The sequence below is a fragment of the Rhinopithecus bieti genome, unplaced genomic scaffold (genome assembly GCF_001698545.2).
Source record: "Rhinopithecus bieti isolate Rb0 unplaced genomic scaffold, ASM169854v2 scaffold_33374, whole genome shotgun sequence".
Lineage (NCBI taxonomy): Eukaryota > Metazoa > Chordata > Mammalia > Primates > Cercopithecidae > Rhinopithecus > Rhinopithecus bieti.
Genome location: NW_016814428.1, coordinates 1659033 through 1672404, shown reverse-complemented (window position 1 = coordinate 1672404; position 13372 = coordinate 1659033). Strand labels below are relative to the sequence as shown.

Genomic DNA, 13372 nt, shown 5'->3' with positions numbered 1-13372 from the left:
AAAGAAAGAAAAGAAAAAAAAAAGTTTGTTTAGTTTTGTTTCACTAAGTGAAACAACTAGAACATCCCTTGAATAAATATTTCGTAAAATAACAGCTTAGTCAGTCATGCCAAGTAAACTTGTAACTTGTTTTAGTTTAAATGTTTTTTGAGAGGATTGAGAAACTGAAATGTCTGACATTTACTTTTACCACTAGAACTTTTTATCCCACTTTATAGTGGGATAAAAATCATCCCACTATAATAGAGAATATTTTACTGCTCTAATTCATTTAGTTTCAAAGAATATATTTTAACATAACAATGTTATAGTATATTACATATTACAAAGAAAAAAATTATCATTATTTTACCATAGGATAATAAACGTCTTGTTGCCTTTTTTTTCCTAATAGCATTCCTGGTTCTTCTTTGCAATTATCCTAAAATCGATGGCACAGCACTTGATTGACACAAATAAAATCCAGGTAAGAACATCAGTAATATAATATTATAATATGTTTACAGTATTATCCAACAATTGCACTAATGATTATGCTGTCATTAGTTCCATTTTTATTTGCTTTATAAACCTTAGCAATTTACAATAATTACTTTATAAGTAGGAGAAATGATTGTGTACATCTGCAGAGGCCCTTCAGAAGCAGATACCAAGACAATATTGGAAATGCAAAAGATGTATTGGAGGGAAGTAACTATAAAGGATAAAAGGAACAGGAAAAACAAATGGGAAAGTCTGATGCCTGTAAATGAAAAGGGGGAAGGAAGGAGGATTGGCTAGGAAGAGTCTCACAGTGATAAGGTTTTAGCTGGGCTGATGGGAAGTCTGAGAGCAAAGAGTTGTCATTAGAGGAACCCTGCACTGGGGAGGCCATCTGACTCTAGGACCTCCACAAGCTAAGTTATTGACTGGGAGCAGCCTGGGGAGAGGGTAGCCTTGGCATGAATGCTGGAGCAGATCCCAAGATACAGCAGCTCTTTATAGTCCTCCCACTAGATTCTGTCTTGAAGGAACATTAGAGCGATGCACATTCCTGGCTGCCACAGTCCAAGTTTGCATGACATATTGTACATGTTCATGAATCTGCTTCCCCACAGTTCCCATGGGCCTCTCCTCCTGAAAGTAAGGAAGCTTAGAAGAGGGACCCTGATGGAATTAACTACAGCCCCTGCCATGGCTTTTCAGGAGCCTACGTATTACTCATCATCTCCCGTCACAACTCCCCATCCTAGATCCCTCTCACCCTAGCTAGCAGCTCCGAAGGTCTTGGTGACTCACCTGGTGATGTAACCCAAACCCTCATTCTAGAGTGGTCTCAGCCTCGGGTCGTCATACTCTACTCACACCACAGTTGGTACATGTGGCCGTTCACAGTTACAATGGAGTGAGGAAGACCAAGAAGCAGCCAAGTAGATCACCTGAGTTCCACACACATTTCTCTCAGCCCCCACTGTGGGTAGGGTCAAGGGAAGACCTTTGGCATTGCCCTTGCCCCACGTGGAGAGTAAATCAGAACAATGCTGCATGAGGTGGGGTTGGTGGTGTACAGTGATATTGTTTTGATTTATTCTTTTGGTGGGGGAGAAGCTGCGTCAGAAGCTCCCACCTGGCCTCTCCCTCTAGGCTACCTCCACAGACCAAGCACCCCATGAAAGGTTACTCCAAATGCCAATTTTATTAATACAAATTATACATTTGGGACCAGTTACATGACTATTGGGGGAGATCTTTGAACCCAATGGATCTACTGTTAACAGAACTTTAGTCAGGACTCCACTTTTAATCCCTGTAAGTGCCCACTCTATCAGGACAGACATGGTGATGCTTTTCATTTCTGGATATCAGTGTCAACTCAGATCCTGTGTCCAACAGTCTTTGAACTGTATTCCCTTCTCCTCAGTGTATAGTAGCCTGAGTAAATGGCTACAGGGCCCTCTGGAGAAGAAATGATAGACTCATTACACTATGTACCTACTGCATTGTTGCAGCGGGGGCTTTCCTTTAGGGACTCCATCACCTCTTCAGTCAATGTGTACCAGATCTGAATTGTGACTCAGGTCCAGGAACAGAGAAAGGAACCATGACTATTCATTAGAATGAACATTCTCATCTTCCAGTTGCCCATTCTTGCCTTCTTTGTTAATATGATGTACCACCATTGCTGGTTGCTGTCTGTTTTGTCCCTAGGAGTTCCAGGCATCATTAACCAGCTCTACAACTCCCTGAGAGTTGGTCCCTCTTGGCTTCCCCACCAGTCTTACCATTTGTCATGATACTCACAGCCTCCTGGCTCCTAACATGAAGCACAGCACATGGCCTCTGTTGTTTTGGTGATCCCTGATCCCCGTGGCTGCTCATGAGCCAACGCTGTGACTGCTGCTCCTGCTAACAGATGGGAAACACCCATGACTTTCTTAACGATATTGGTCCCCAGCACCTTCTTGATGGCCGTGGTGCATGCTGTCTTCTGGGCCTGCCTGGGGAACTTGATACGCTGGTGGATCTTCCGGTCTCAATTAATATCCATTCCCGCATATCCATCTCCCGCCACCTCTTTATTTTTTCCTCTATCCTCTGCCAGGACAACCAGACATTTCCACTTCACTTTTAAAGTAGGCCATCTCTGGATTCTCAGAGCAACCCTAGCAGTGAGTTGCTCATCCCGTGAGTCCTTATTTAATTGCATGTTCTGAAAAAGCACCTCCATGTCAATGTATTCTAAGTTGCCCTTACTTTCTGGCCCACATCTTCAATGTCCAGTTGCAGAGGTTCTGCCCTACCTCCTGGTGGTACATGCTAGCTAATTTTTATAGCCCCTTTGGGTGTATTCTCTTTTTTGCTTTTTTAGGACCAGCAAGCCCCCAGCTGGGTTAAGCTAGGATTTAACCTCCAGGTATTATCCTGATCACCACAAGGAGAGGCGGGACAACTCCTCAAGGGTTTGCCTGATTTCTAGCAGGGAGAAGCCTTTGCAATATCATCTTGCATGGGAAGAGTGCTGACACTTAATGGGGAGGAATTAAACTTCTGCTAGCACTAAGGCTTCAGGGAAGTATGCAGATCCACTTCCTCAGAGTCATCCATCCAGAGGTCCTCATCCATGCTCTAGGCCCCAGGTCTTTCTAACCACAGCCTTGATCTTAGTATGACAGAAATGCCTTGCTGGACCTTTAATTGTCTGTAGAGTTCCATAACTCTTAACTCGTAAATCCTGTGTTTGCTTTTCTGCTGTACCTGCTTTCCACTCCTGGAGATGAGAGCCTCCTACCTGGGAGGGAGAGAAAATCTAACACAAAGATAAAAATGGTTCATCTCTCTCTGTCATTAAGCTCTACTGGGGTCAGGAAACCTCACTGTTGAAATTCCTGCTCTGTCACTAACTTGTTAGCTGATGAAAATGACGCTTCACATCTCAGTGCCTGTTTTCTCATCTGTAAGAAGAGTGGATTGGACTAAAATTCTCTTCTAGTTCCCACCAATATGCATCTGCTTGTATAGACAGGTCACAAAACACACCTGTGAGCAGCCTAAGAATAAATGAACTGATAATAGCCAGCATGGTTGTGTCCAGCAGTTTGTCTTCCCCGATTGAGGTATGCTTTTCACGACCCCCTTCAGTGGTAACCCTCACACCCTAGTTTTCTTTCAGGAGCACTGTACCTTTCACTCTCTAACCATCTCTAATCATCACAGTGGGAAAAGACCTGATAGCATCTTTTTTTTTTTTTTTTTTTTTCGAGACCGAGTTTCGCTCTGTCACTCACACTGGAGTGCAGTGGCACGATCTTGGCTCACTGCAAGCTCCACCTCCTGGGTTGAAGCGATGCTCCTGCCTCAGCCTCCAAAGTAGCTGGGATTACAGGCGCATGCCACCACAGTCAGCTAATTTTTGCATTTTTAGTAGAGATGGGGTTTCACCATGTTGGCCAGACTGGTCTCCAACTCCTGACCTCAGGTGATCCACCTACCTCGGCCTCCCAAAGTGCTGGAATTACAGGCATGAGCCACCATGCCTGGCCCATTTTTTTTTTTTTTTTTTTTCCTTGAGACAGGGTCTCACTCCTGTTGCCCAGGCTGGAGTGCAGTGGCACAATCATAGCTCACTGCAGCCTCAACTTCCCTAACTTAGGTGATTCTCCCACCTCAGCATCCCTAGTAGCTGGGACTACAAGCACGGCCACCAAGCCCAGCTAATTTTAGATAGATAGATAGATAGATAGATAGATAGATAGATAGATAGATAATGATATATATTTAGTAAAATGGGGTTTCTTCATATTGCCCAGGCTGGTCTGGAACTCTTGGGCCTAAGTGATCTGCCCACCTCAGCCTCCCAAAGTACTGGGATTACAGGCGTGAGCCATTGTGCCCAGCCCTGATATTATCTTTTGACACCAAAGCATTCATAGTAAACTTTCCCCAAGCTATTTGTGGCGCCTGTAGTCCTAGCTACTTGGGAGGCTGAGGTGAGAGAATCACTTGAACCCAGGAGGCGGAGGTTGCAGTGAGCTGAGATCACACCATTGCACTCCAGTCTGGGTGACGCAGAAACACCCTGTCTCCAAAAAAAAAAAAAGAAAAAGAAAAAAAAAGGCAGAGTCTGGGTTGGAAGAACTCAGCTGCCTCAAACATTGTCTTCACATGCAGAAGTCCAAACAGGAGGGCCGGATTTCTGGACCTGAAATGGTCTTTTGGGATCCACAGAGCTTTATTCAGTGGATGTAATGTCATCTCACAGCCAAGCCCTTCTTTATCTTGACTTGTGAGGTTCCCTGGTGCCTCTTTACTGTGTCTTATACTAAGACCAAGGAGTTAAAACTAGCTGGGACTCACCATGTATCAGAGGACATTTCAAACCAATATCTGTACTCATTCAGTTATTCATTTATTAATTTCTTAGAGTTGTTTATTGGGGGAATTCCTAGTTGTAAAAAAATCAAAATAATTTATTTTAAAACGAAATAGAGGGGCCAGGTGCCGTGGCTCACGCCTGTAATCCCAGCACTTTGGGAGGCCGAGGTGGGTCGATCACCCGAGGTCAGGAGTTCAAGACCAGCCTGGCCAACATGGCAAGACCCTGTCTCTACTAAAAATACAAAAATTAGCTGGGCGGGTGGCAGGCGCCTGTAATCCCAGCTACTCGGGAGGCTGAGGCAGGAGAATCGCGTGAACCCAGGAGGCGGAGGTTGCAGTGAGCCCAGATTATGCCATTGCACTCCAGCCTGGGCAACAAGAGCGAAACTCTATCTCAAAAAAATAATAAAAATAAAATAAAATAAAATAAAATAGAGNTAATAAAAATAAAATAAAATAAAATAAAATAGAGAACTACATGTCCAAAATATCTAGAATAATGTTCATTAAACCATTAATAGTAGCTATTCCCTGAGAGGGAAGGCGGAGAAGTAAGATGTGAGAGGTCACAGAAAAGGTTCACGTTTTACTTTGTACATTGCTACATTGTTTCAATAGTTTGCAATTAACATTTATGACTGACTTTTTTTATAATGTGAAAATTTAATTGACCAAAATTGAAGGAAACATTAAATAAAAATGATGGAAATCATGACCTTGAAATTAAAAGGCTTTTATTTTATTATTGCTTTCAAGTTTTCAAAAGGATTCTTTTAATTTGATGACCTATAAAATAAAGGAAATATTTCAATTGATATTTCCTCGGCTTAATATTTCACATGCCACGTTATAAAGAAATAATCCATTCTTTCCTTAGCTTCCCCGGCCTCAGAGATTTCCTGAATCTTATCAAAATGAATTGGACAATCTTGTCATGGTCCTATCCGACCATGTGATTTGGAAATACAAGGATGCACTTGAAGAAACGAGAAGGGCAAACCACAGCGTTGCCAGATTTCTCAAGGTACAGTTATATGAGATCACAGTTCTATTCAAGGCCCCGTGTTGGTGGATGCAAGACAGTCTAAACGTTCATCAGTTCACATCTTCATGTATGATGAAAAATCAAAACCAGCACTGTTAGATGAAAACTTTCATTTATACATCTTTCCTGCTTGAAATACTTTTTAATTTTTTTTTTCCAATTTGAAGTTTTATTGAATAAAGACTAAGGTTAGAGGGCCGGGTGCGATGGCCCACGCTTGTAATCCCGGCACTTTGGGAGGCCGAGGCGGGCGGATCATGAGGTCAAGAGATAGAGACCATCCTGGCCAACATGGTGAAACCCCGTGTCTACTAAAAATACAAAACTTAGCTGGGCGAGGTGGCGCGTGCCTGTAGTCCCAGCTACTCGGGAGGCTGAGGCAGGAGAATCACTTGAATCTGGGAGGCGGAGGTTGCAGTGAGCTGAGATCACACCACTGAACTCTAGTCTGGTGACAGAGCGAGACTCCGTCTCACAGAAAAAAAAAAAAGAAAACTAAGGTTAGAGCAAAGTATCCATTTGACTGTAGTCAAATCATAGTACTTCTAAATATATTTGAAGAGAAAAAATGAAATTTTTAAAAGGGAAGCTGCACTACAGCAGTAATAGTCTCTCGGGCATTTCTGCCCTTGAAAGTGATGTTATAATGGCTTTAGGTCTGACAGTGATACCAAATAGCCACTTTGGGAAAACCTTCAGGAATTTAGCATTTTTGTTTATTATCTCCAGACTCTTTTTTTTTTCTTTCTTTCTTTTTGGACAGGATCTCACTCTGTCACCCAAACTGGAGCACAGTGGCGTGATCACAGCTCCCTGCAGCCTCAATCTCTGTGGGCACAGGCGATCCTCCCACCTCAGCGTCCTGAGTAGCTAGGACCACAGACACACACCACCAAACCTAGCTAATTTTTGTATTTTTTGTGGAGACAGGGTTTTGCCACGTAGTGCAGGCTGGTTTCAAACTCCTGAGCTCAAGCGATTGGCCTCCCAAAGTGCTGGGATGACACGTGTGAGCCACCAAGCTTGACCCAGGCTGTTTTTTACATTATGAAAAGATCACACTGATCCCATGAAAGAAAAATTATCAAGTAAAGTATTGAGCAACTACTTACTAAACTGGATATGTATGGAAATTAGTTATATTTCATTGGGTTACAACCATTTATATTGAGCTGAGAGGAAAGAAACGCAAAGTCAAAGAAAAAACTAAGATACATAATTACAGTATACCATTTAACAGATGATGCATGCAGTTAGAAAGATAATAGTTTTCTGTGCCTCCTTCTTTTGTCTAACTCTTGACTACTGTAACCTTTATGAAGTCATCTGACTTGTTTCTTAATGGTAGTCACCAGAACCTATGGGTGGGTGGGAGAGTGTATAAATAAATGCTAATAATATATAGTTAAAAGCCTATAGAAGTGGAAAACGAGCCCAACTTGTCAGTGGAGAGCTTTAATCCAGCCTAATTTCTTTTTTAATGTGTTAAAAACTATTTCAAATTATACACTATATGTGTTCTTACCCTGAATTTATTTTTTTCTTCAAGGTTTTGTCTCTGATTTTTACTTTTTTCTTGCTTCCAGAAAGAGACAAGAATAAGTGTTAAAGGGGAAAAGTTTACAGGGGGGAAAAATTACTGTAGTTTTCTACCACATTTTAAGACCTATGGGAATAAAGTTTATTGGTATGCTAGTTGTTTACTAGGAAACTTAGAAAGAATTATATATAGTTCAGTTTGCAAATAAAATATATTGCAAGAAACATCTGAAATATTCTTCCCTAAACTACAAAAAAATGAGAGATAAGCAAGTCTCTAAAAAAGGGAAGAGACCCCATAGTTGCCCTCCTTATTACTAATTTGAAGTTTTAATGGCATTTATTTGACACATAAAATTAAAACAAAATTGGAACACGTATTAGATGAATCATTTGAACTAGGAGAGAAAAAAAGAAAGGAAAAGAAAGTGATTTTTGAAAATGTAAAACTGAACATCGTCATTTGGTGCAAGTCCAATACGTTTGAATTTTCAGCTGCTCAACACAGCCCACTCCCAGTGCTGATGTCATAAATCTCTTATATTTCCAGCAAACAGTAGTTGTTTGCTCAATTGGGGCTTCAAATGACTGCTACCTCTTTTTGTTACTGAAGTCTACATTAGCAGCCAACTACTGTGAATTAGTCAACATTGGAATTTAACAACTAAAATATTATTGTCACTCCACGGGTTGCTCAAAATTGGTCTCCAAGAATCAAGAAGAATGTCTGGGAACCAGTGTGTGGGCATGTAAAAATGTTCTGCGTTAAAAGGTAGCCTCCCTTAGCCCACATTATGGGAAAGTAGTATTTTTTCAGCAATTATGCCAAAAAGCTGGTACATTTCTCAACTATTCTCTCAGTGAAGTAGATAGGATTCAAATGAATGCAGCTTTTGTCATTTTTCTTTTTGCCGCCCACCTGGGTCACAGCTCTACTTATCTGAACATACCTATTTAGACACTCTGTTTATGAAGCACAATACCAAGATGGGAGCAAAGACAGATTCATTCTGATTTTTATTTTCCTGATTGGATAGCCATATCTTTTAGCCCTTTCGCCTGACTAACCACTGCTTTGTTTCAATGAGCTTTTGAAACCCATTTGGAAATCACCTAATGTTAGAGAGAGACTTGGTTTGTTAGCAAAATATGTTTAAAGAAACATCTGTGGTATTTCTCTCTAAATATCAGATAAGGATAGATAAGCAAGTCTCTAAAAAGGGAAAACCCTTCATATCTCCTCTACTTGGCTTAAATAGTCTGTGCTTTTGAAACAAATGAATGTTTTCCATAGAGCTCCTCTGTGCAAAATTTGCTGCTGGCGGCACATGAGCTAAAGGTCTAACACGGGGGCAAAGGAAAAGCGTCCAAGGTGAAAAAGAAAACGGGGCGGGGGGGGGGGGCAGTGGTTTTGTAAATTATATAAGGAAAGGACAAGACATTCATGTGGTTTGTTTTGCAATGTGAAGGTTCATAACTCATCTCCCAACCAATTGTGAAGTAAAATTCTCATTGCTCTCACAGTTGGTGAAATAAAATAAATAAATTTTTTATTATCACATATTTTAACAGATAATCTAGAATATTTGGTCCTTAGTTTATTCAACCAAACTGTGAAAAAAGTTTGGTAGGGTATAAGTTATCCTCTAAATTAAGAGTCTGCACACTTTTTATGTAAAGAGCCAAATACTAAATATTTTCAGCTTTGTAAGCCATACAGTCTCTGCCACAACTACCCAAATCTGCAACTGCAGCACAAAAACAGTAATTCACTATACACATTATGTAAAGGACTGAGTGTGACTGTGTTCCAATAAAATTTTTATTTAAAAAAAGAATGGCAGTGGGCCAGATTTGGCCCATGGGCCATAGTTTACCAAAACCTGCTATAATTTATTTTCTATTAATATAAAAGATGAATATAAATTATCTTAAAACAAAATGAGAGAGGCCCCTCCAGGCCTCATCCATAAGCAAGAGAGCCACTGCCCCTAAGGGTCAAGAAGATGCTAGGACAGATCAGATCCAGGGGGCCCAGGGCAAGAGAGACACACTATACTTGGTGAAGCCAGACATGAGGGAGGGCTTTTTGCAGGAAAAGAGCTGACTCTGGAGACCTTTCACCCTAGGAATGACCCCCTTTCACCCTCACTGCCCCCTTGGAAAGAGGATGCCAAGCTGACCACATAGAAGGTCTTTCTTCACAGTCAAGAAACCTCAAGTTGATTCTTCTACTCCCCAGCACCACTTTCTCCCCACAGTCCCCATTTATGAGTGCTGGAGACAGGTCTCCTTCAAAGTTCACAGGTCTTATCTGCAGAGTAGCCGCCACAGTCTCTGGGATGTAGCAGTCACCATCCCTGCTTTGGACTAGTTCAAAGACGGGACTCACCAGTCCCTCCTTCATGCAGTCAAACAGCCCTGCATCTTTGCCAAAGACTTCCCCAGGGCTCTTTTCTCCTTCTCTTTCTGATTGATATTTTTGTTTTGTTCAGTTATACTTTCATTTTGTTTTCTTTCAATTTTGTTTTCTTCTGAATTTTAAATGTACCTATTCTGTGTTAGTATATTGCCTCATTTCATTTTCATTTTTAATATAAATTTTCGTTATTTTAGTTGCCATATGTGGATGACTGCTTATACATATTTAGATTTCTAAAATACCTAATTATACAACACATTTAGTTCAGTGTTATTTTACCTCAATATATTTAATCATACTTTCTAAAATCTTTAATAGATTCTTCAAGTAAAAGTGTTTGAATTTAGAATTGTATCTATTTTAGCGTTGCTTTACGTTTATGGACCGAGGATATGTGTTTAAGATGGTCAACAATTACATCAGCATGTTCTCCTCCGGTGACCTCAAGGTAAGAACCATGTACAGGAGTGATCATTTTCTAAACTATGGCATTGTAAATAAATAAAGTAGTCTCTGTGGATACCTGCTTAAGTCATTAACCTATCCATTCTCTGTATCAGAAAGTGATTTCTATGCCAAGGAGAGGCAGCCTTTTAATGGTTCATCTGCTGAGTATGCCTACCAAGTCCTCCCTTAATGTGGACAAAGGAGAGTGGAATGAAAGTGTTTACATTTCATTTCTATTTCCTGTGGGTGGTGAAGAGAATGGCTCTTTGTAGCTACAATTCCTATAGTCCAGTTTGCCCTAGACTGGCTTGGTTTTAGCACTGAAAGTCCTACTTCCCTGGAAACCTTTAAGTCCTGGGCAAAATGGGACAGTTGAATGCCCTACCCAAATACGGGTATATGTTGGGGAGATGTAAAGAGAACTCTAGAGCAGTGGTTCCTAGACCAGAGAGGTAGCATCACTTGGGAACTGAACTGCTGGTAATGGAGCCCAAAAGTCTGTTTTAACAGGACCTCTAGGTGATTCTTAACGCACTCCCAGGTTTGAGAACCACTGAGCTATGGTTATGACATATGCTGGAGAGAACTTAGACTGGAAATGGGCCAGATGATGAAAGTTGGATCAATTACTGTTCTTTGGGTTGCAAGCAACAGAAACTGACTCCAATTTGAGCAAAAGGGAATTGACTGGGAAGATATTGGGAGTAAACAGCATTGATGAAGCAGCTGCAGAAGCAGGCTTTGAAAAGAGCAGGGGCCAAGCCTTTTCAAGCACAAGGAATACAGTCATGCGTCACTTAATGACAGAGACACGTACTGAGAAAAGCATTGTTAGGCAATTTCATCACTGTGTGATTATCACTGAGTGTACTTACACAAACCCAGCTGGTATATATCCTACTCCATTATATAGCTCTGTTCTCATTGTATGGGACCACCATTGTATATATGGTCTTTCACCAAAATGTTATGTGGGGCCTGACAATAATTGCAAATGAAGAACCATTTGGCCAGGGTGCTGCTGCATCTGCTTAAATGAATCAACTGAAGCCATTTTCTCCCCCCAACACTCTGCTTCAGATTCACCTTCCATAGAGGAAGCGTGTGAGCAGCCTGCTTTGGGTCACATGCTTGCCTCTTAAGGAGGGAAGACAGGGCATATGAATTAACAATTCTCTGTTATCCTTTACCCACTGTGAAGAAGGCCAGTCCTCAAGGGGAAATTATCTAGGTATTTGAAAAGTACAATAGATTTAGACCAGCCAAAAATAAATAATGAGATTCTTACAGCCTTTCATGTCATGCTTAGGTGCTTAAACATTATTTTTGGGAGATGGGGTGCAGTGGAGATTTACTTTTGACTGGAGTTACATGATTTTATGTCATTTGGTTTTGAAAATCCAATTCTCCCGCTAAATATTTTTTGAAAGTATATTCTTCATTTGTGCTCCTCTCATGCATGAAATCTGCAGAATATCCATTTAATTGCATCAGACCTAAATTATATATTTTCAAAGACCAAAGAGAATGTTCTCAGTGTAAAATAGTTAAAATATAATTTAATAATGTTCCTGTTCACTTTGACGTACAAAAGTTTAAGCCAAATACTATCCTTTTAGAAATGGCAGTATTTTAAATTATTAACTAAAGTTGCCACAAGATATAATTCTAAAATATCTGAGTAAATGGGACATATTTTATTTGGTGAGCTGAGGTTAATGAATATAATGATGATCATCGAACTTAGTCTTAAAACATGGTTACTTAGCATGCGTAAGAGTGAAAATAGAGCAGTTAGGAACATGCTAATTTTTCCTACTGATGTGGCTTTTCTTTACTTCTGTGTTACAGTAGACTTTGACCGTGCCTGTACTCCATTTATCTCAGTCTAACTCAAACATTATTAGAAAGACAGACTTATTTCCAAGGGCAGGGAGGAAAGGGGAATTAAATAATGTATTATGAGAACATGTAGCATACAGAGTTTCACTCTAATTTTATGTGATACACACCATTGTCTTCCTTAGCTCTGGATGGTAGGAGCTCATTGTAGAGGTCTGTTTCATTATCTGAGTGTAGTCTTTGAGAGAATTCTGTGCATGTGTTACAGCAGAAATTTTTTTCAGAATAAATGTGTCACAGTACATGCTAAAAGAAGTTACAAAATATGACTCAGTAGGATCTTATCTCATAGACGCTACACGTAGGTTACAAATGGGATTATTTCCTGAGGAGGCAGTGACCAGTTTCCAAAAGTAGGGAGCTTAAGAGTTCAGAGGGGATAAAATCCTTTCAACTTAATTACCTAGTGGTCCCACAAGTGTACGGTAACTACTTTTTCTTTTTAAGGATAAGATTCAAGTGCAGATTTTGTTTCTTTGTTTTTATTCAGTTTTGTGGCCTGTAAGTCATAGTCATTTAGTTTGCCTCTCTTTCAGACCTTGTGTCAGTATAAATTTGATTTTCTTCAAGAAGTATGTCAACATGAACACTTTATTCCTTTGTGTCTGCCCATAAGATCAGCAAACATTCCAGGTAATAAAATTCCCAGAATTTTCATCAGTTCCTGCAAAGTGAATGCTTTTGTTTGTTCGTTTTACCTTTGGTTTATTATTATTTTCCTGTTTCCTCAGTCATAAATTTGTTTGAAGCTGTCACATGGGTATCAGACCCAGGTAATCAGAATCAAATTAAAATGCAAAAGAAGTTGTTGGCATGTGGTGATGAATGCAGTTTCATATTCCTCAATTTTGTGTGTTTCCCTTTTATTAAAGAGAAGGCCAACAAAATTATAAACCTGATGATTGTAAATCAAATAATTTGAACCTAGAGGCACCTTACTGGCTCCAAAAGACAGCTTTCCTTTGATTTTGAGACATAAAATTATAGGGAGGAGAAGTACTATATAATTTATAAATATTATATATAAAAATATATGTGTTATGGTAGAGAGTATTACCCATGTAGACATCAAAAACTAATCAAACATCAAGATGCAAATAAAATAATAAAATTATTTAGGAGCATGAAATACTTTATTACCAAGTAATGAGTAAACTATGAGG

The 13372-nt window shown here is 40.0% G+C and overlaps 1 protein-coding gene across 1 annotated transcript in view; it reads left to right on the top strand.

Moving 5' to 3' along the window:
• The window catches only part of DOCK10 (dedicator of cytokinesis 10), a 287983-nt gene that overhangs the window by 224294 nt on the left and 50317 nt on the right, over positions 1 to 13372 (top strand). Inside the window, 4 exon segments of the mRNA XM_017850274.1 lie at positions 395 to 466; positions 5732 to 5878; positions 10225 to 10308; positions 12746 to 12842. Of these exon segments, the coding sequence (XP_017705763.1) occupies positions 395 to 466; positions 5732 to 5878; positions 10225 to 10308; positions 12746 to 12842 (400 nt within the window).